The sequence below is a fragment of the Neocloeon triangulifer genome, unplaced genomic scaffold (genome assembly GCF_031216515.1).
Source record: "Neocloeon triangulifer isolate White Clay Creek 2 clone unplaced genomic scaffold, ASM3121651v1 ptg000014l, whole genome shotgun sequence".
NCBI classification, from domain to species: Eukaryota; Metazoa; Arthropoda; class Insecta; order Ephemeroptera; family Baetidae; genus Neocloeon; species Neocloeon triangulifer.
In genome coordinates this window covers 26523226-26543591 of record NW_026775556.1, presented here as the reverse complement: position 1 = coordinate 26543591, position 20366 = coordinate 26523226, and the positions used below count along the sequence as shown (strand labels likewise).

General features: G+C 36.5%; 4 protein-coding genes across 6 annotated transcripts in view; 1 reads left to right on the top strand and 3 right to left on the bottom strand.

Annotated features, from left to right (window-relative positions):
• The window catches only part of LOC132201699 (protein PALS1), a 93757-nt gene extending 89123 nt beyond the window's left edge, over positions 1-4634 (bottom strand). Inside the window, exon 1 of one of the 2 annotated variants that reach the window (XM_059628069.1) lies at positions 4037-4634. In XM_059628069.1, the coding sequence (XP_059484052.1) occupies positions 4037-4103 (67 nt within the window). In that variant the 5' untranslated portion in view covers positions 4104-4634. The remainder of the gene's footprint in view (positions 1-4036) is intronic. The other variant, XM_059628068.1, reaches the window with a different exon arrangement.
• A 4028-nt stretch (positions 4635-8662) lies between these two features.
• LOC132201998 (Golgi resident protein GCP60) lies at positions 8663-15292 on the bottom strand. Of its 2 annotated transcripts, none has more exons than XM_059628588.1 (9): positions 15088-15292; positions 14694-14835; positions 14479-14619; positions 14315-14419; positions 11098-11185; positions 10844-11030; positions 10667-10791; positions 10093-10273; positions 8663-9495 (listed from the first exon to the last, which is right to left on the bottom strand). In XM_059628588.1, exons 1-9 carry the CDS (start codon positions 15269-15271, stop codon positions 9254-9256), a joined length of 1395 nt encoding a protein of 464 aa, XP_059484571.1. In that variant the 5' UTR covers positions 15272-15292; the 3' UTR covers positions 8663-9253. The 2 variants fall into 2 exon arrangements, with proteins under 2 accessions (XP_059484571.1, XP_059484572.1); XM_059628589.1 differs by having other exon boundaries at positions 10667-10788; positions 15088-15291.
• A 326-nt stretch (positions 15293-15618) lies between these two features.
• LOC132201999 (beta-1,4-glucuronyltransferase 1-like) lies at positions 15619-20266 on the bottom strand. Its single transcript, XM_059628590.1, has 5 exons — positions 20008-20266; positions 17245-17527; positions 16456-17187; positions 16228-16395; positions 15619-16166 (listed from the first exon to the last, which is right to left on the bottom strand). The coding sequence occupies exons 2-5, from the start codon at positions 17458-17460 to the stop codon at positions 15972-15974; spliced, it is 1311 nt and encodes a 436-aa protein (XP_059484573.1). The 5' UTR covers positions 17461-17527; positions 20008-20266; the 3' UTR covers positions 15619-15971.
• Positions 17915-19562, top strand: LOC132200402 (pre-mRNA-splicing factor 38A). Its single transcript, XM_059625840.1, has 7 exons — positions 17915-18177; positions 18228-18387; positions 18443-18564; positions 18627-18712; positions 18875-19080; positions 19139-19248; positions 19304-19562. The coding sequence occupies exons 1-7, from the start codon at positions 18048-18050 to the stop codon at positions 19501-19503; spliced, it is 1014 nt and encodes a 337-aa protein (XP_059481823.1). The 5' UTR covers positions 17915-18047; the 3' UTR covers positions 19504-19562.
• Positions 20267-20366: the final 100 nt, after the last annotated feature.

The window sequence follows — 20366 nt, the reverse complement described above, 5'->3', positions numbered from 1 at the left end:
GTTAAAATAATAATAAAATTACGACTTCTGCACCTTCTATTAAATTTTTCATGTTTTTTATATCTTCGGTCTTAAAATTTTTCGTGCTACTGATTGACAATAATTAATTCTCAATCTCAATTTATTAGAAACTTCATGTTTATTGTATTTTAATTACTTCTTTGATTAACACTATTATCAATAATTTCATAAATTTTATGTATTTAAATTATAGTTTGCATTTAAGTCAGTTAAATGTGATCAAGTTTACTACAAAATAAGATTCACACAAAAAAGTGCATACATATAGAACTGAATAACGACGTTTTCTTATGTTTTGAAACCTAAATTTGCCTCTATATTTTCATCTGGGAATGGAATTATTATTTACTTCTTTGATTGTTACTAAATAAAAAAAATATGAAATAAATTAAAATAAAATTAAATATATATATAAAATATTAAATAAAATAGAGTAAAATTAAATTAAAAAAGGATAATAAAATGAGTGGTGCTATCTGCACTACTAATAAAGCGCACAAGCTGAAATGACTTTGTCTTGACCCAACTTAAATAAAAAAAAACTATTGTCAGTAATTTCATAATTTTTTTATTAAATGATAATTATTATTATTATTTAAATTCATTTGAATTGGATAAATATATATAAAAATAATCACACAAAAAAAAGCTTCAAAATGACCTTTTCTAATATTTTGAAACATAAAATTTGCCCGCAAAAAGCTGTTTATAAGCTTTCTGATTATTTAAATTTTCAGAGAAGAATTTCTTAAACTGGTTCAAAGTCATTTCGGAAACTGTAAAAAAATTTAAAAATAATGTTATTCTCGGCGATAAAAGTGTCTCGAGGTAAGTGCAAGGTGAAAGAGGTGCGAGTGAGGCGTTTTGCATAATCACCCTAATAATGGGCTCGCTCACGTGTCGTCCTTTGTGCTGCTCGGCGCATTTCTTTGTCGTACGGCCCTGGAGACAGGCCGCTCTAGCCGGCGCACAATGAGAGTTGCTTAGCTCGCTCGTTCTCTCTCTCAAACATTAGGGCTAATCTAACTGCGCGCGTGTGTGTGTTGGTTTAATACTCGCGGCGTCTCGTGTGCCTTTTCCAGCAGTCTCGTGTGAATGGAATAAAGAAGCGAGCGGCAAACCTTTTTGGCCGGATTGTGTCATTATTTGCGCTTGTCTCGCTCGCGCAGCTGGGCCTCGGCAAGCACGATTGCTTTTATATTATTTGCAATAAGAGCAGGAAGCGATTTGTTCAGCGGCAGCAAAGATAATGAACATTTGGAATTAATTAAGATTTGGAAAACCATCTGCGACTATGGTCAGAAAAATAGAATTTACGAGGTCTGAGAATAACTTGATGCTCTAAATTTTCAACTAAAACTTCATAATTAATTCAAAATATAATATTAAAATTGCTTTTAAGATAAATTCAAATCATAAAAGAAATAAGAATAATAAGGAAATATTTTGACAATCGTTTAAAAAAATATGAACAAAATCCAATTCAAAACTCAAGGAATGATTTAAAATGTTTAAAAATTCAGAATTTTTTTAGCTCTATTGCTCTCTATTCTTGTTTATGAGAAATTTCGGTATAGTTGTCAAAATTTTCTCGGATCGATTGGCTCTCAAAACACGCTCATTCCTATGTGGAATGATTTTAATTACTCTATATATGAAATAAATGAAGTGCACCATTCATTGGGACAAATTTAGGTTGTTTAAATCGCAAAAAGGAGCACAAGAGCTGCAAATTTTAATTATTTTACTGCTCATTTCAGCAGAAATCAACGTTGAATTTTAATGAAATAATGCCTCTGACGACTGGGTCGAAATTTGTGCATAAATCACTACATATTTACGTGGCTAAAAATGGATTTTATCTAAAAATCAAACGCCCGGATAAGTTTCGGTCTCGATCTCTGACCCCATTTCATGGCCAAGAAAAATACGATAAAAAGCAGCAAAAATTATTATATTTCCTTGACTGATTTTCAATGATGCTATTTTAAAGTTTAAAGCAAATTAGAGGTGACAACAACTAAATTTAATTTTTTTCCCACGCAATTTTACTGAAGCACGTCTAGAGAATTTCAAATTCGCTGATAAAAATCGAATGATTGGCGTTTACAGATCGGAAGATCAGACTAGAATGAAGTCGTCCCACTCCTTTTCGCAACACACACACACTGTGACTGCTCTTTCAAGTCGCGCCATAAAACGCTCAAACTTTGGAATTCTCCTCTCAAACTGGCGGCCTTTTACGACCTTTTAGTCTGGCGAAACTTGGGTTGCCGGCCGGCTTTGCGAGTACATAATGTATAAAGCCCGCAAAAAGCCTTTTTAAATAAAATCCAGAGCGCCCTGCAAATTAGTGGCAAGAGAGGGCAAAACTATTTATTTTGCACGCGCAGGTGGAGCGGAAAAGTTGAATTAAAAAACATCGACCGAGTTTATTAAGCCCGTCGATCGCGTTTAATCCAGTCCCAGCTGGGAACACCGAGAGACAATTTTTCGTCAGGCAATTTTGCTGCTGCAGCGGAGCAGATGATTAGGGTGGAATGACATATATGCATCAAAAATTAAAAATCTCAAATTGACTGGCGCGGCACGCTGTATTTTTAAGCATAAATATATTGATTCGATGCCATGGCAAGGGGATGATTTTCACTTTGGCGCGCGAGGGTGCCGGATCAATATTTCACGAGTTTGCCGTGCGAGAAAAGAGAAGAGAGCGAAAACAGGTAGCGCGAGTAATCTTTGCTCTCGAGAATTTCATTACATCAAAAAGAGAGCGAAAGATAAATTCCTCCACCTCGAAGCCTCCGAAGTGTCGGTGCACGAAAAATTGATTTTATCGGAACGATTTCATTCCTTCAAAAGCAAAAGAATGCTAAAGACGGGAGGATGAGAATAAAAACTTGTGTGTTGGACTTATTAGCAGGTTTATTGTAATGAGCATGTATTTAGTTTTAACTTTTGGCTGTAATTATACTAAAATATAAAATAAGATGTATATTCTTGGATTATTTGGCTTCAAAAATAATATTTATCCTCAGATAGACATAAAATTACAATGTCATAGTAAAGTATTAATTTATTTAAGCATTATTTATTTTTATTCTGCAAAAGCCATAAATTAAGTTTTAAAATTTAAATAATTTTGTTTATTTATTTTAATTAATTTTATTATTGCAATTAATTCAAATTATTTATGGATTCATGAAAAAATATTTTGCATAATTCACTTCAATAAACATATATATTTAATTTAATTATTATTTTATACAAATAATATCTACTGCAGGACATAATTAAAATGTTAATTTTTATTAAAAAATAAATTATTGGAACTCAGCAGTCGTCGTAATAAATGTGTCCGTGTTCAATTAATATTCTGACTAAATTACATACTTAAAATTAAGAACTATAAATCAAATGAAGTAAAAAAATTTGTTTTATGAGACATTTTGTAAGGAGTAAAATCTTGACAATTTTTTTCATTCAAATATTAAGAACGTCAAAATTTCTTTCCATGGTTTACATGGAACTATTCAGATAAGACCTAATGAGTTTTTTTCCCCCAACAAACTGCATAGTCGGCCTCTTCTGCCTGCCCAAGTAATTCCCCGGCTTTTGTCCGCAAAAAGGCGTGAGAGCAAGAGAGAGTAGGATGGGGCACCACAATAACTGAAACGCCGCCCCGCGCTACTCTTAATAGCTGCCGGGGTAGTGAAAAATTAAATATTCCGCCCTTCAACGCGCTAGAAAAACGGAAACTCCCAACTTTGAATGAATTTATTTAAATTTCAGCCGAAATTCACGCAGATTTCCTCAAATTCCGGCACGTTGACGGTCTCGCGAGTTAAACCACCCGGGAGTTAATTAATAGGGAGGCGCTGTGTGCACTGCCCCTAACGTCCCGGAGCCGAGATATTAAATAATAAACGGCGGAGCGGCAAGAAAGCTCACATAATAATCCAGAGAGAAGCGCATCCCTCTCCGGAACACACATCTGAATAATGCAAGTACTCACCGTATAATTTGATCTTCTTATCCTTGGTCTCGACCAAAATGATAACGTATCCACCTAGGTCCACCATGGTTCTAAGTCACTGTCACACGCACCGCAAAATTTATAGAAAAAAAAATCAACACGCACAAAACATATAATTATTTTCTCCGAGCAAATTCAAAATTATTTGTGCCGGCGATGTATTAAAAACCGCACCGATTCGTTCAGGATAGTCCAAAGGTAGATCAGGTCAGCAGCAGGGGCCGGGCCGTGAGTGCAGAGGGGCCCGGCGGGGCCCGTCTTTGATCCTGGAGAGCAGCGGCGCGACCGCCTGGCTGGCCATCGTGCGTCCGGCTGGCTGCGGGCAGATCGGCGGCTTCCTCGACCAGGCGCGTCCGTCCGTCCGTGCCAGGCCTCGAGCTACATCATATTGGATGTGAATGTGAGGAAATCGCTTCCGTGTATGTCAGTTGGTTGCAGGTGCCCGCCGAGCACAAGCCGAGCAGCAGGGAGAGGCGCCGAGAGATGTGGTAGCCAGAGCAACTGCCCTGGATGTGAGCCGATCGCAGCCTCCTCTCCGTAGCCAGGCCTGCTGGCGGTCGGCCTGTTCCAAAACTACACTCACAGCCGTACACTCTGTGCTGCTGAGATCAATAATGCGCCACGCCCCTTTCATTCCATCTCTCTCTCGCTGATATGGTCTCTCCCGTCCGTGTGTCGGAATTTCGGCAAATCCGAGCAAATTTCGAAACCGCTTTTTGTTTTTCTTCCTGTTGCGTTTCGAGCAGAGTTGAGCGGAATTTTATTTTGTTTGGTGGACGAACTTTCGCCCGAGAGCGGCGGCGGCTTATTCTCCGAATCTCGGCCGCACCAGCACTTGAATGATGCTGCTTTAGCTGGTTGCCGTGGCAACCAACTGTAGTACACCGCCGATATATTGTGCATGCATATAATATACACTCGTCGCGCGCGCTGTGTGTGTGTTGAATGACTGACCTTGTGGATATGCGTGTCTGTTGTGTTTTACAGACGACAATTTTTTTTTATTAATTCAACCAGCTTCATTTTTTTAACTATTAAATAATTTAAAATGTTCTCTGAAAGTAGAACTCGACATTAAAAACACACAAAAAAAAAGAAATAATACTAAAAGAGCTTAAATTAGTCCCTGAGAGAGATAAAAAGTGATTTATTGAATCCATATAAACAGTGTCACTAAATTACCCTTACAGATGAAAAACGGCGGTATTGCATGATTCGCGTGATATCACCAAATCGTGGGTCACCCCCGTGGACTTTCTCTAGGCGCACACACTGTCAAAACCATTCATAATGCCCCCTGAGCTGCTTGCCCATTTTCCTTTTCTGTTTTAGATTTTCGAAATATAAACTTGAAAAATAAATTTTTCTTAAACTAATGTTAAAATGATCAAAATGATTGTATTAAAATATAATCAACTATAATTAAAACTAACAATTTTGGCGTTTTAAATTTGTTATTAAATCTTTTTTATAATATTAATGTTTGATTTAATAAATCAAATATAATAACAAACAAGGAAATGAAGCGATCGGGCTTTTCCTCGTTGCAGAAAATCTAATACAACGAGGAAAAGCCCGATCGCTTCATTTCCATGATCATCTCCTCGAGTGTCAACTTCTTCAAAAAAATAACAAACAACATTTAAAATTTATTGTTAAGTAAAAATTATTTACTTATTATACACACAAAAAAAATAAAAAAAATAAAATAAATAATTATATTTATAAATAAATGAAATAATATAATATAGTACAATGTTAAAACTAATTTAATAATAAATTAATTATTTTATTATTTTTAGTTTTTTTATGTATAAAAATGTAAAAAATTTTAGTCTGATTTAATCATTTTAGTCGGAAATTAAATAAATAACCGGTTTTAGTCAATTTTAAATAGGTGCCAATCGTCATGTAATTAATCACCTGATTTGTGCAGATAATGCATTTTTGAGACTAACGAGACGTTCTGAGTTCTGAGCGACGTAGAATATATTTGACCAACTAGATTGCATGAGCCTATAATATTAATTTACATTTTAAACTTTTTAAATATCATAAAATTGTACAAACCCTCTTCCACTTAAAGAGTGTAAAATTAACAATCTCTTTTCTGGAATTAATCCTGTAAATTATGTTATTAATAATGTATAGTTATTGAAATTGTATCATCAGAAAACAGGGACTATTGGAAACATATATTTTCCAAAATTAGATTTCAAGAAAGCAACAATTTGCTGAATAAAACATAAATTTTGAATGTTTTGGACAAGAAGGGATTTTATATGAAAAGGAAAAATGTCAAATTTTTTTTCATCAATCAAAACGATCAGCTCTCGTCTCAACAAAAGCGATCCGCACGTGTGAGTTATTAGCACAGCCAGTCGCCGCCGCCGCCACCGCTCTCGGCAGGTGAATTGATTCACTTCACTCTCTCGCACTGTATTATAGAAACTCTCGACGGACGCGCGCCGCCCCGACGTGCACTATTGGGTGTGTTTATCTGTATTTGGCTGCTGGCGAGCTGTAAGAGGATTAGGGGTGCAAAATATGGCACGACCATCCACGCGGTGCCACGACGCACGTGCCATTTATATAAGTTTAAACTCTGAACTTGTGCCAAGGGTTAGGTCATTTAAAAAGAAAAAATTCCCTGCGAAAAAAATGAGGTTTTTTAATTTTTAATCAGTGGAAATTGAAAGTTACGGCGAAAAAAGATTCGTTTGTTTCTGAATAGCAATTTTTCATATCCTCTCATAGTCAATCACAATTCATAATTATTTATTTTAATTTAAAATGCTAATTCTTTCTACAAATTTTTATTACTTTTAAATTTTTGAATTATATTGCGTTTCTCTTATTTCTTTCCAATATTAGTGTTAAAAATCCAAATTAGTACAAAATTTGTATTGTTGAGAGGGAACTAATTTGTTGGTCAAAAAGGCGCCATTACTAGCAAAGATTTTGCTAAAACTTCCTAGATCAAACAGACCCGATGCGCCAGAGGGAGCCGAATGTTATCTGATAAGTTTAAAAATTATTTTTTTTGGCCCATCACAGTGTATACCAAATTTGATAGATAAATCATAGTAAATAATAAAAATTTGTGGCCAAAAAAGTGAGATTATAGAGAAAAAATAATATTGAACCCTTCACATTGGAATTTACTTTTAATTTTTTTAAACCCTCTGCAGAAAAATTAAAGAAGAGAAAACGAATGTTTTTAACAAAACTGAAACAAAAAACTGAAGGAAGAAGCGTATTTTTTATTATTATTTTCAATGTCCTCTTTTAAGAACGAGAATTTTTTCTGTATTAAAAAACCAAACTATACTTTGCAATACAATTGCTAAATATATCTTCCAACTTAACCTCCCCAGCATCTAATTGGTCCGAAACCCCTGCGATAAGTAAATGTTTGCATCCCGTTTGACGGGCCCACCCCGCGGGTTGCATACCCTCTCATTCGACCGATCAAATTAACTTATTTTTATAGCTATTTTGTTTTTGGCCAGGTCCAAATTTTGATAATTTGAGAAGGCGGACTTCGTGCTTAACAACGCTGCGCGCATCTTGAATGGGGGTGCACAAAGCGCGCGCGTGTTTTCGGCTCAATACAAGAAGCAAGGGCCGAGACCGTCGAGTAAGTAAAGTGCTGTTGGCGGCGGGCGGGCGACTCACAATGCGCGAGTGGGCCACGCTTCTCTTTCCAGGCGTGCAGTGTTATTGGAAAAAATAATTGAATGCCCATCCCTCGATCACGAGTCGCACTTAAGTAGGCACAAAAGCAGCACGACTTAAAAATGCACACGGTCCGATAAATCAATAGGGGCGCCTCCAAGTGTACGGCGACGAGTAAAAAAAAAACACGTATATTCTCTCTCACCGGCGCGCACAAAGGAACAGACAGCGCAGCACATTCGCGACGAGAAGAGAGTGAGAGCGAAAAGGCACAACTCACTGCTGGCAGCTTGATGCTCTCTTGATTTCATTACTGGATCACTTTATGCAAAGTGCGCCACTTACTTAGTTTTGTTACCGACGCCCGAGCGAGCGCAACCGTACAAAAGAACACAGCCTCTCTTTTTCTCACCAAACTCAGGCATCAGACAAAATTTATTTTTTACTCTCGACCATGGGCAAGTTTTTATTTTGTGTCGGAGAGATGGGAAAAATAGGTTTTAATAACTTAATTCTTGGAAATTAATCATATTGGACAAATTTACATTTTGTAAGCTAAAATAAGAGGTTAAAATTTTGATGAAAAGTCACCTTTTATATCCTATTTTCACATGTACTTTTAAATTTCTCACTCATTTTTAATTATAAAATTTTATCTAAAATCGGTTGAAGGAAAATGGCCTACTTAAAAGATTTAAACATCCTAAATTAAAAAATTTTAAGAATCATTTTGTCCAGAAATAACCTTTAAAAAGTCATCGAAATGGAATATTATTTTGTAGACAAAAACCACTTTTCTTTCCCCAAGGTTTGGCAAATGAATGAACACGGCAACGACTGGCAGTAAATCTCTTTTTATTTTTCTCTCTCTCGGTACAGTCGACTTACAATCTATCAGCACAATACTATCCTTGATTCTTATTGGGAGAGAAGTTATGATTCTCTGCAAAACAATATTTTTCTTTTCAATTCTCACCGTATCACACCTCGGAGTCAATCACACTTCTCCATCTTATTTGCAGGTCGATAAATTTTTTTTTTTTTAATACTCGAGTGGATTTTTCACCAAGACACACAACACCGTCTGGGAGACAGAATAAATACTTTTCATCAATTCTCAAGCTAAGATTGAGGAAAACAAGCACACGGAAAAATGGAAGGACGCCGAGAATATTCTCATCGGGAAGATGTACATTGATTGGATAGGCAATTTTTCTCCAGAGATCAAACAAAAACTCAACTGAACACATTACATAGAATATATAATAGACATCACGTCTATCAAAACAAACTGTCAAAGGCAAACATAAAAAAGGTCCAATCGCTCAAAAATACTCAAACATAAGCTCTTATTCAATGACTTTTTGTGTTACTATCAAAATAAATTATATTAATTAAAATCTCTCTATATTTTACATTTGGTGAAGAACTGAGTTGTTTAATTGTAGGGGAAATGCAAATTTTTAGTGCCATTTCTTGAGTACCGCTTTAAGTACTTTTGGCAAACTCGTACTTGGATCATCTGGTGTAGTAGACGCGGTAGTAGAGCGTTTTCGAGCGCCACAAACTGTACGAGTTGTCGAACTTGAGCAGGTAGACGCCTGCACCGGGGTAGGTGTGGCTGCCGGCGTAAACCTCCTCCTGGCAGTCACGTCGATAGACAGGGACCACGATCGACATGGGCGGCCGAGCGACCAGGTTGCGTCCACCGGGTTGACCCTCTTGGCCGCTGCCTCTCTCCAGGTCGTCGCCAAGGGTCTCTGAAATTTTATTCATTTTCAATCCACATAGAATATTTCTTTTGATGTTCTCATGCAATGCATAATTAACTTTATTACAAATACGGACTAAAATTGCAGGATTTATTTGATTTAGAAAAATAAAAACATGCGTCATTAGTTTAATAAAAATTGCCCTCTTTCTTGGTTGATAAGAAAACTAGGGATGAGTTTGGAATTTAGAATGCAAAATCGAATTCCATGCTGAAGCAGAATATGGATGAGCAATGTTAACAGACAAAAGAGAGTTCTAAAGTTGCCAAAAGGTGCTAATTTTGTAAATCACCCTAATGCTGAGAGAACTAATTGATCATGTTCGGGCGAGAAGCTTAGGAGAGATTTAATGCTTATGAAAAAGTGATTGGCGTGGATTGGTCGGAAGTCATGATGCAGTTTGTTCAAATACTGAGGAGTGAACGAGTGCTTTGAAGTGGTTACCTCGTAACAATGCAGAAAAGTCTGCAGCGGACATGAAAGGATTTCCCGGCGAATTAATATTCAGTACAAATGAAGATTAAAGGTCTTTTTAGGTGTTTGAGACAAATTAAAACAATGTATATGGTCGTAATTGGGGCTCACCTTCATCGTCTTCTTCGTCCTCTTCATCCTCCTCGTCATCCTCGCTCTCGGATATGTGCACTGAAACTTGGCTGCTTTCTGGTTTGCTCCACTCAAAGAAGACGCCAAAGCCGAGGTCGTAACTGTCCGTGGCGAATTCCCAGAATAAACATGTGCCGTCCTCATGGGTCGGAACTCTCACCTGAATGAAAATTGGAAATAAATTATTTATGCAATGGTTATAAGAAAGATTAATCAAATTTATGAATTAAATATGAATAAAAAAAAAAATTAAATAAAAAAAAACATTGAAAAATCAGCCTTAAATCTAGGACTTGAGATTGAAACTTTCAGCTTTTATACTTCATTATAATTATTCTAAGTTTTTGAAAAACTCAATGATTTAATCTAATTTATATGATTTAAAATTAATCACATGACAAAAATTTTCAACTGGTTGTCAGATTTGTTCAAAATATAAGCATTTGTAAAAAAAATGCATTCAGCTTCAATTTATTTTAAAATATCCAAAATTAAGAAAACATTAATAAAATTGCAACTATTTTTTTGGTAATTTTGAATGAATTATTCTTACAGTGACTGTCTCGCCATGTCCAACTTTGATTATAGAATCTCCACCTTCCCTCCTGATCGCATCTTTGAATTCTCTAATATCCTTCCTTGTCCACATGTTTGCCGCCGAGATGGGTGAGTACTCTGCTTTGATTAAAATTTTATACAAAATGAAAGACAAATCAAAAACTTCTTCTACCTTGGGAATCTTCACTCTCGTCGGCATCGAGATTGGCTCCGTTGGTCAGTAGCTGCGTTTTCTCGTTTTGCACGTCGTCGTCGGCCAGCGCCGTCCGGTTGTTGGGCATCGTGGCCGGTCGCTGCAGCAGCTGCTGCATGTACTGGTGGTAGTGCTGGTCTTGCAGTTGTCTTATCAGCACCGCTTGCTGAAATTTTCGCCGATCAATAATTAGAGCACCATCCGAATGATTAAAGGAAGAGCTTCAAACGAACCTGGTCAGGGTTGTCCGGGTACTGCTGCTCGGCGTACGCCTTGAACTGCTGGAAGGTTTGCTGGTTCAAAGCGTCCTGGATTTGCCGCCTGAAACACACAAAAAAAGCCGTCAACCAACCATCTCGTGGATTTGTGGATAAAAAATAAATGGAAATAAAATTCCCCATAACAGAATTGACTTTGAATGACTGACTGATTTCATCACTAATTTAAGTGCAAATATATATTGTTAAGTATGCCACTTGATAACAATAAATAGCATTTTAATTGAACGATGCCTTTTATCAGAGGCTGCTCTAATTATAAATAAGTAGAAATAATGAGTGCTTTTGAATATTTATTTCTAAACGAACAAATATATAAAAGAAAAAGGAATGGAAAACATCAAATTTGCAATGAAATAAATTAAATTTTGGTGGGAGGAATTGTGAGATGATGAAGCAAGAATGAGCAATAATTCATGTAACATCCTTTAAACCGCTTTAAACCTTTAAATAAAAAAGTAATATTAGTTATAAATTTGTTTTGTGGTATAATTTCCAACGAAAAATAATTTAGTCTTCTCTCTATTCTGACCAAAATTATAAAAAATTATATTGTTAAAAAAAAGATTGAATTCAAGAGTGTAAAATTTTTGTTACAAACTGTTTTACGTAAAAATGTAGCTTCAAATAATTGTTCACAGAAATATATTACTTTGAAACAAGAATATTTTTAAAATGTTGATTTTTGTACTTATTTTTGACAAAATAATTTTACAGCTCATGAATTATGGCTGCAGCGGAAACATGTAGAGCAGGATATTGTTTTTTTTTCTTAAACTAAAAACAATTCACAAAATCAATTGAGGAAAACCCGATTTTAAATTAAAATCACCAAAAATTCATTATTTGTATTTAATTTTCAAAGAAATTTTTAAGCATAATCCCATTGGCCATTTCAAGTTTCCTTTAATTCCTAATTAATGCTGCATTAATCTTTAATAATTATGTCACGCTTTAAAAAAATTCACGATACAATTTTCTTAAAAATAATAAATGGTTTTTAAATTTAATTTTTTTTTTTAAATGCAATTAAACAAAAAAAATTTCTTTGATTCAAAGAAGAAGTCTTTCTTTAATAAACAGGAAAAAAAGTACATGTTGATTTTCTGTTTATAGGGTGTGTTGATCAAATATTAAGGCATCTTAAGGAATAAAAAAAGTTAAGACTTCACTTATTCAGAGAGTTTTGTGCATTTTTCTTTTTCAATTAAAAATAATTCATTTAAACTGTCTGTAATAGCTGCAATTATTCTTTTAGAAAAAAATCGATAATTACCGAGATGATCGTCACAAATTCGGTTCCCAGAATCGCAAAAAAGCGGCACTGGTCTCTTGAGTTTTTTGCACCCAGAAAAACAGCGTTTGTGTACTTTTTGGTTTAAAATAGGCACTATTGCTTGATTTACTGTCAAGACTACACAAATTATTTATATCAAGTGGTTATTTTTTAATGCGATTTATGTGAAAATAATGGAAATTTTGAATGTCTGCAAAACAAATAACCGCAAATTGTTGAGAAAAAAAGTTCAACCGGATTTTTCCAAACTTTATAATTCTAGGGCAAAAAAATTATTAAAAACTTTCGAATGAATTGACGATTTCACCGTCTGCATTCAAGGTGAAATTAATGCTAATCGCAATTTTCAGCCTCACCTTCACCTCTAATTAGCTCTCGATTTAGAAAAGCGCACATGCATGCACTGCTTAAATTACCTGCAGTCGGGGCTGCCCTTGACTGTTCACGCACCACCTGCTCTCTGCGGCCGCCGCGATAACAATGCATGCGCGACACAGAGCGATATTGGTCTCGCGCAAAGCGAATGAAACTTTTCAGAGGAAGTCGCTGCTGCCCATCTCAATGAGAAAAAGCTCGGCGCGTGACAGAATTTTCGAGTGTCAAACGTAAATCTCTGCCCGGTTGCGGACGGTGGAAATTTGAATAATAAATTATTTGAGCGGGCGACACGCTACAAACTGTGGCTCTAACTTACTGAGGTGTGTGGGAAAAGTTGGTCCCGAACCCCGACTGGGCCGACAATAAACCGTGATATCTGATATTTGCCGTCCCCCTCCACACATGAGAAGGATAATCTTTTTCAGCGCCTTTATTTTTTATGGCGCGGCTTAAAATGTTTGAAACCAAGAATGTGGTTAGTGTTAAAAAAGGGGACTCAGCAGTAAATTAGTAAGTTTTAATAATTCCATCTCCGTATTTTATTTTTTTTTAATTCACTATTTTTCCAGTTTTAGTCACGGTCTGCAACCCTATTTCATGAGCAACAAAAAAAAAATACAAAAAAAATCAACAAATTCAAAATATTAAAACTAACGAATTTGTTATTTTATAAGATTTTGAACAATTTTTTTATTTGTCCAAATTGTTCTTGTCAAAAAATGTGGTTTTTTAATTAGGATTTTTGTTTACTTTGAGGGTCAATTTCTCTGAACATTTTTTTTTCTTTTTTGTTTAGTATCAAATAAAAAATAAAAAAATTCAGCATTTTGATAAGGAGCTGAAAAATAAAATTTAAATTTTTCAGTTTTTTTTTCTGGAGCGAGGCAGTATCAGCCACAGGCACATTAATTTGCATTCAAATTGGGTTTCCTCGTCATTAAAATCCCTTTCATCAACAAGACAATAGAGAATAAAATAAGAATATATTGAAATAAATTATCTCCCCCATTGTTTCTTTGCTTTGATGTAAATTATTTTTGTCGCTAGTTAGAATATATTTTGGGCATATCTTTATGAAGCTCAGAAGTTTTTTACAGGGGGCATAATAAAAACAGAGATTTATCTTGGTTTTTTTTTAGATATGTCAGCAGGAAAAGTCAAAACATGGTTCGTTATCTAGCTTGCGACATTGGAAACAGGAAAACCCCTATTTCGTTAATCAAGCAGAAGAAACAAGAATTAATGCTTCTCTCAATATACAAAATTTACATTAATGAGCACCGAGTTACTTACCGAGTTCAAAAATGTATAAAATAAATATGATTATTTTGTTTCAGAAAGTGGCAAAGCATGAAAATGACAACTGTTTAAGCAGTGCAAATAGTTTTGGCAGCTCATTTTAAAAATATTTATCAGATCATTAAGTAATAAAAAAATTGCAAAATAAAATCACTGGATAACCTTATTTTTGATTTTTTTATAATAAAAAATAGCTACCTTTGAAATTCTTGTCTCGCCTGCTCCTCCTGCTGTTGCTTCAGCATTTCCTCCTCCAGCGCTTTTTGCTCGGCCTCCACGATTTCTCGCTCTTTCACTTCCAATCTATCATCACACGAATTTATGATTAATATTCGCGATAATTGTAGAAAAAAACTGCTCACAGTCGCCTCTCCTTTTCCTCCAAGTCGCGTTTGTTGGCCTCGACGAACGAGTCGAAAAGGGGGCACAGTTCCTCGAGCCGATTGATGAACGCCAACATCGAGTCTCCCTGCGACATGTTCCCCAGCGCCTGCCAGGCCACTCTGCAAATTTGGCCAGAAGCGATTCAATTCAATGCTAATGTGTCATCCGCGACTTTTAAGGTAAGATTACTGACCTCCTGTCTCTGCCAATCACGTCGAAAACTCCCAGCGGCGGCAAATTCTCCGCTTTAAAAGGTCCGTGCACCACTTGCTGCGTGTACGCCACCAGTTTCAACTTGTCGTCGTACGAGAGGTGCACAGCTTTTCCTTCTTTCTCTGAAAACGAAAAAAGATAATGTCATTATTTTCAGTTTTAAACAAACCGGGTTTTAAATTTTAATAATCTTGGATTTACTTTATTCAAAATTTATAAAAGTGAAAAATCATTTAGATTTATGTAAATTAAATTAAGTAATTGGCTTTTATTGATCCAGGTCCGTTGCAGCCTCAGGTGAACGACCGGGAAGTAAACACGTATCAAGGTCCCGGATATTTTTCGAATTGAAAACAAGGATTTCGTCAACCAACCCTTGTAGAATCTGAGCGCCAGTTTGTACAAGTCCTTGACTTTGAAGCCCCACTTTTGGGCGCAGTGCTTGTCCTCGATGCTGAGCTCGCTTTCGGCCTCGATCTTCATGCTGCCCGATTCCGAGGTGATGCTCAACCGAGAGATTTTCTGCTCGACAAGAACAGTCTCTCCATTGACTGCCATGACACTTGTCAAAATTGCAGAATGTCCAGCTGGAAGGGGGCGGAGCCGCTCGGTGAAATAAAACAAAATTTGCTTTAATTAGGTTAATTAACGCTCGACAAGGGAGATTATATGGAAGATTATAGAAGGGAAGACTTTTTAAAACTAAAAGTTACTTTTCTTCATTCAAAAATTAAGTGATTATTGAATTTCAAATTTATTTTGTTTTCTATATTGGCGCTGCCGGAGTAGCGCCATAAATGAGTACTATAATTTGAAACTAAAATGGCGCAAGGGGAAAAATCAAAGCAAGCATTTTATTGCGTGTGCAAGATCATAAAAATAAACCACTGCACAAATTCAATAATACCACTGTGCTAATTTCTGGTTTTTATTGACTTTTTATTCTAGCTTTAATGTTTTTAATATAAATTTGTGTTAATGATTTTGTTATGACACGACGAAACCTATTCTGCGCTTTGACATTATATATGACACCGGTGCGAATCTATTTTACTGACCCTACTTTTTCAAATGTTATGGTTATGTGTATAATTATTACATTTTTAATGTTGTCATAATTTTGCTAGAAAAATTCAAAAATTTCTTGGTCTTCAAAATACACTGCGTAAGGGGTACAGTTTAAGGCTACAATGTTATTTCTTGTACATCAGCTCTCCTTTTTCAAAAAATGGCACATTCGAATTAATCATTGATTGAGTTAGTAGCATCTTCTAGACGACTCAGGGTACCGGTCCTTCAATTCCGTCTTGAATTGTCGAAACAGATTTCTGTTGGTTTCCTGATCAGCATCTTTTTGTTCGTGAAACGAAGTGGCCGTCTTAAAACCGTCGTGAACCAAAAACGCATTGTCCAGGATGGAGTACTTGAAGCCAGCCACATGCAACTCACAAACCTTAAATTTAAAATTTTTATAAATCCAAAGATAAATAATATGAAATTATTCAGTTTATTACTTGACTAATTCTGTTGAAACCGTATTGCTTGAATCTCTCATCGTAGAAAGGGGCAGAGTTCCTTGAAATGTAGAAAGGCTCCCACGGGTCTTTCCACAAAACTTCGAAGATCGGAACCAAGTTCTGTTTGGGCGGCTCTTTCTGCCAAGCTTCATAATCTGTGTGCATCTAGAGATTTAGAGACAAATTTAAAATAAAAAAATTAATTCAGTATCAAATTTTCAGTACCTGACATTTCCAACAAAGCTCAAAATAAAAAGGTCGGACAGACCCCTCCTCCGCAAGCGTCAGAAGTTGCTGTTTGCTTTCAGGGACATCCGACCCTGACCTCAGTTCAAAGGTAGGTACAACGTAAACCGTTTTGTCGTCTTGTTGAGATTCCTTGAAAAGTTTCGCTCTCGAGGCGAAGGCGAGAAACATTTCCCTGAGACGCGCCGAGGGCAGCATGTCCACATCAACGACAAAGACAAACTCGGTCTGGGCGGCTTTTCTTGCCACATTCCTCAGCAGGTTGACAGGGTAGGGCACCTGGGTGCGGGCGTAGTTCTTTCGGCCAGAGGGGCCGTTCTCAAAGTTGCAGTGGCCGACGGCGTCCGTGGGCAGAATCGGCGTCCGATGAATGGCTGCCCCAAGGGGACTGACTAGTTGGAAGGACACGTTTTGCCTGACCGAGGAGTGGCAGAAGCGGAGCCGGGCAATGTCCCACAAGGTGGAGCCCAGGTCGTGGATTTCTGAGAAGATGGCCACAGAGATGGGCCCCTGCCACCTGGAGGCGAGTTTGATTGTTTCCCTGAGGTGGTGCGAAGAGCACTGGGTGACTAGAGATATGTCTGGCAACGGGAAAATGCTGGTGTGGCTGTTGGCCACGGCCAACGATGGCACCACCCTGTACTGTCCACTTGTGTCCAACACTCCGCCTCGCTGCAGCATTCGAAGCAGCTCGGAAAAATGACTTTCAATCTAAAAGAGAATTTTTATTAATTAAAATTAGAATTTTATTATTATATTCCAAATTACTGAAGTGACTGGAGCTGGATGTTCCTCTTGCTCGTGTCGTCCGACCAGGTAAATGGGCACAGGATTGCTTTCGACATTGGAAAAGCTGGGCTCCTGCTGTTGTTTCATTTGTCTCCCTTCGAGTCGATTCAGCAGAATCAGGTGCAGCACTTGGAGACCAGCAATGATGGCGATCAAGAAGAGAATTGTGCGACCCCAGGAGGAAGCGATCTGCATCTTTTTGGCACTCTGGTTGAAGTTGACAATGGCTCAACTCATTTCGTTTTTGATGAAGACCAAAAATCTGTAATTAAAAATATTCTCTCATGTAAATGTATACAAAAAAATTCTCATTTAGTTACTTGCAACAAGTCAAAACAAAGCTAATTGATAGTTGCAAATTTTCTTCAGGCGCAGCTTTAATAAAACATTTTTTAAAAAATATAAATTTTATAAAATAATAATTTCTTACTAAAAAAATTTAAAACGCCTAGTGCAAAAAAAATGATAAAGAAAAAATATCACCTAGTACAATTTAATATTAAAATTTTTTGGGATCAAGTTTTGCCCTCTGACTAAATTGATAAAATTTTTTGCCTATTTTACACATTATACTTTAAAGCATTCCTAACTTTTAAACTAAAATTTATTATGCGCGCGAATCACAGAAAGGGGGCGTGGCACTGCATTGATCAGGGTCTGTTTGTGTTTACATGCGGCACTTCTAAGGACCGCGTTAATTTTAACGAAATCGACTAATTTGCGGCGCTTTGGTGCCCAAATACTGCACGAATCAAGAGTTTAGAAACTTTAAATTCGAAAAAATGGCGAACCGGACAGTGAAAGACGCGAAATCCATCAGAGGAACGAATCCGCAGCACTTGGTCGAAAAGATCATTCGGTCCCGAGTGTACGATTGCCGGTACTGGAAAGAAGAATGCTTTGCTCTAACGGGTATGTGTATTTTTCTCCTGTAAAATATTATTTATTGAAATTCATTCCAGCCGAATTGCTCGTGGATAAGGCCATCGAGTTGCGTTCGATCGGAGGCATTTTCGGCGGCAACATTCAGCCGACGAATTTCATCTGCCTCGTTTTGAAAATGCTCCAAATCCAGCCAGAGAAAGACATCATCATTGAATTCATTAAAAACGAGGAGTTCAAGTAATGGAAATAATAATAAATATTAAAAAGGCTTAAATTTTTTGTATAAATTAAGGTACGTTCGCGCACTCGGGGCTTACTACATGCGATTGACTGGTGCGTCTCAGGACGTTTACAAATATTTGGAGCCTTTGCTGAACGACTACCGTAAACTGAGGATGATGAACAGAGAAGGCAGTAAGCGATATCTTATTAGGAAAAAATTATATATACAATTTCATTGATTTATTTTGTATTAGATTACGTCCTCCTCACAGTGGATGAGTTTATCGACAACTTGCTGAGAGAGGAACGATTTCTGGATGTCATTTTACCAAGAATTCAAGTAAGACAAAAATTTGGTTAAAATTTTAATCTTTTTCTTTAAAATTTGTTGTAAATCAACTCACAATTTATTTGAGCTTTTTTTAACATTGTAATCTAAAATTTCGATTTATAAAAATGTGGCCTTTTTTATTTCAAGTTTTAAAACTTTAAAAAATTTCAGAAACGACATGTTCTTGAAGAAAACAATGAACTTGACCCACGAGTTTGCGTGTTGGACGAGGATTTGGAGGCGAGCGACTCGAGTGACGAAGAGGAAAAGCCGAAAAAGGCCAGCAGGGAGGTCGAACCTTCGAGGAGACGTTCTCGGTCAAGGTCAAGATCACCGAGGCCAAAGAAAGATAGGGATTCAGATAGGACAGACAGACGGTAGCTTAATAATGAATGTAAATAAATTAATCAAAATAAATTTAAAAAAAAATTTCAGACGCAGAGAAAAAGACAGAGAGCGAGAAAGAGATCGAGACCGCGAAAAGAGGAGACGGAGTCCCGAAAGGAGCAAACGGAGATCCAGGTCAAGGTCAACGTCTCCTTCTGGTAATTCCGGATTGATTTGAAGTTTTCTTAAATAATTTCTTTCATTTCATTTTAGGGCGGCACCGAGGCCAGAGGGAAATTGATTATCGCAGGAAAAGTGACAAGTCGAAGCGAGACAAGGAGAGGGATCGCGACAAGGACAGAGATCGCAAGCACCGAGGAGACAGTCGCAAGGACAAGGACAACAACACCGACCAAGAGGTGGCAGAGGCCAATGCCCTCAGGGCCAGACTGGGGCTGCCGCCACTCAAATGAATGTTCTTACTTTCTCGCGTTTGTTTTAATTTAATGATTAATCTAATAAAAAAAGTCGCAAGAGATTTTTGACATGTAATTATTCTTTTAAAATCCAAATGAGAACGCAGCTTGGTTATTAGTCAAATAGTATTTTGAAAGGTTTAATTACTACAATGGCATGCATAATAATGCATAATATATTGGAGATCATTTTTTTCTTCAAAAAACTAATGCATTGACAATTTTTACCAAAAGTAGCAGGTTAAAATGAAATTTCTGAAGAGCAATAATTTATGATTATTTTAAAAAAGACACTAAATTAAAATTTACGGTCAATTTTGAAAATATTGTGTACTTATAATTTAATTTCTTTCAGAAGTTGTCTTATTTTGAATGTTTACAAGTGTATTTGACCATAATTCTCCCATTAGCTCTAAGATTTTGTTGAAATTTTAAATCTGATAAGAAATTTTTAAGCTTCAATTAAATCAATTTAAGATAAGAGTTTCAAAATTATCTTACCAGACTGTTGCGTTTCCCAGTTTTCGACGGGAAACTCTGATTTTTCCTCTGCGTCCATTTGTCTTTGATTTAGGAGAAGCACTTCGAGGCGATTTACACGATTTCAGATATCACATTTCAATGCAGTTACGAAAAAAATATAATATAATAAATTAGAAAACGATTTTTAGTCGAAATTTGAAGTTGGAACCTCAAGAGAGCGAAAATTTAGAATCAAAACAAACAGCTCGAGAAGGACTAGAAGTGAAAAGTGGGCGTGGTGACGAGAGCGCTAAAATTCCACTGGGAAAACTTATGCAACCCCGTCGACGCAACTGTATAGCGGATAGTATACCACAGTCGTTACCAGGCGTTTTTCA

Excerpts from the sequence above, each read along its gene's own strand:
- LOC132201998 (XM_059628588.1), bottom strand. The coding sequence starts at position 15,271 with ATGGCAGTCAATGGAGAGACTGTTCTTGTCGAGCAGAAAATCTCTCGG. Across the intron at positions 14,420-14,478 it reads GAGGAAAAGGAGAGGCGACT|ATTGGAAGTGAAAGAGCGAG; the intron begins GTGAGCAGTTTT and ends GTGTGATGATAG. Across the intron at positions 9,496-10,092 it reads GGACGAAGAAGACGATGAAG|AGACCCTTGGCGACGACCTG; the intron begins GTGAGCCCCAAT and ends ATAAAATTTCAG.
- LOC132201999 (XM_059628590.1), bottom strand. The coding sequence starts at position 17,460 with ATGCAGATCGCTTCCTCCTGGGGTCGCACAATTCTCTTCTTGATCGCC. Across the intron at positions 17,188-17,244 it reads ATCCAGCTCCAGTCACTTCA|ATTGAAAGTCATTTTTCCGA; the intron begins GTAATTTGGAAT and ends ATTCTCTTTTAG. Across the intron at positions 16,396-16,455 it reads AGCTTTGTTGGAAATGTCAG|ATGCACACAGATTATGAAGC; the intron begins GTACTGAAAATT and ends CTAAATCTCTAG.
- LOC132200402 (XM_059625840.1), top strand. The coding sequence starts at position 18,048 with ATGGCGAACCGGACAGTGAAAGACGCGAAATCCATCAGAGGAACGAAT. Across the intron at positions 18,565-18,626 it reads GATGATGAACAGAGAAGGCA|ATTACGTCCTCCTCACAGTG; the intron begins GTAAGCGATATC and ends ATTTTGTATTAG. Across the intron at positions 18,713-18,874 it reads TCATTTTACCAAGAATTCAA|AAACGACATGTTCTTGAAGA; the intron begins GTAAGACAAAAA and ends AAAAAATTTCAG.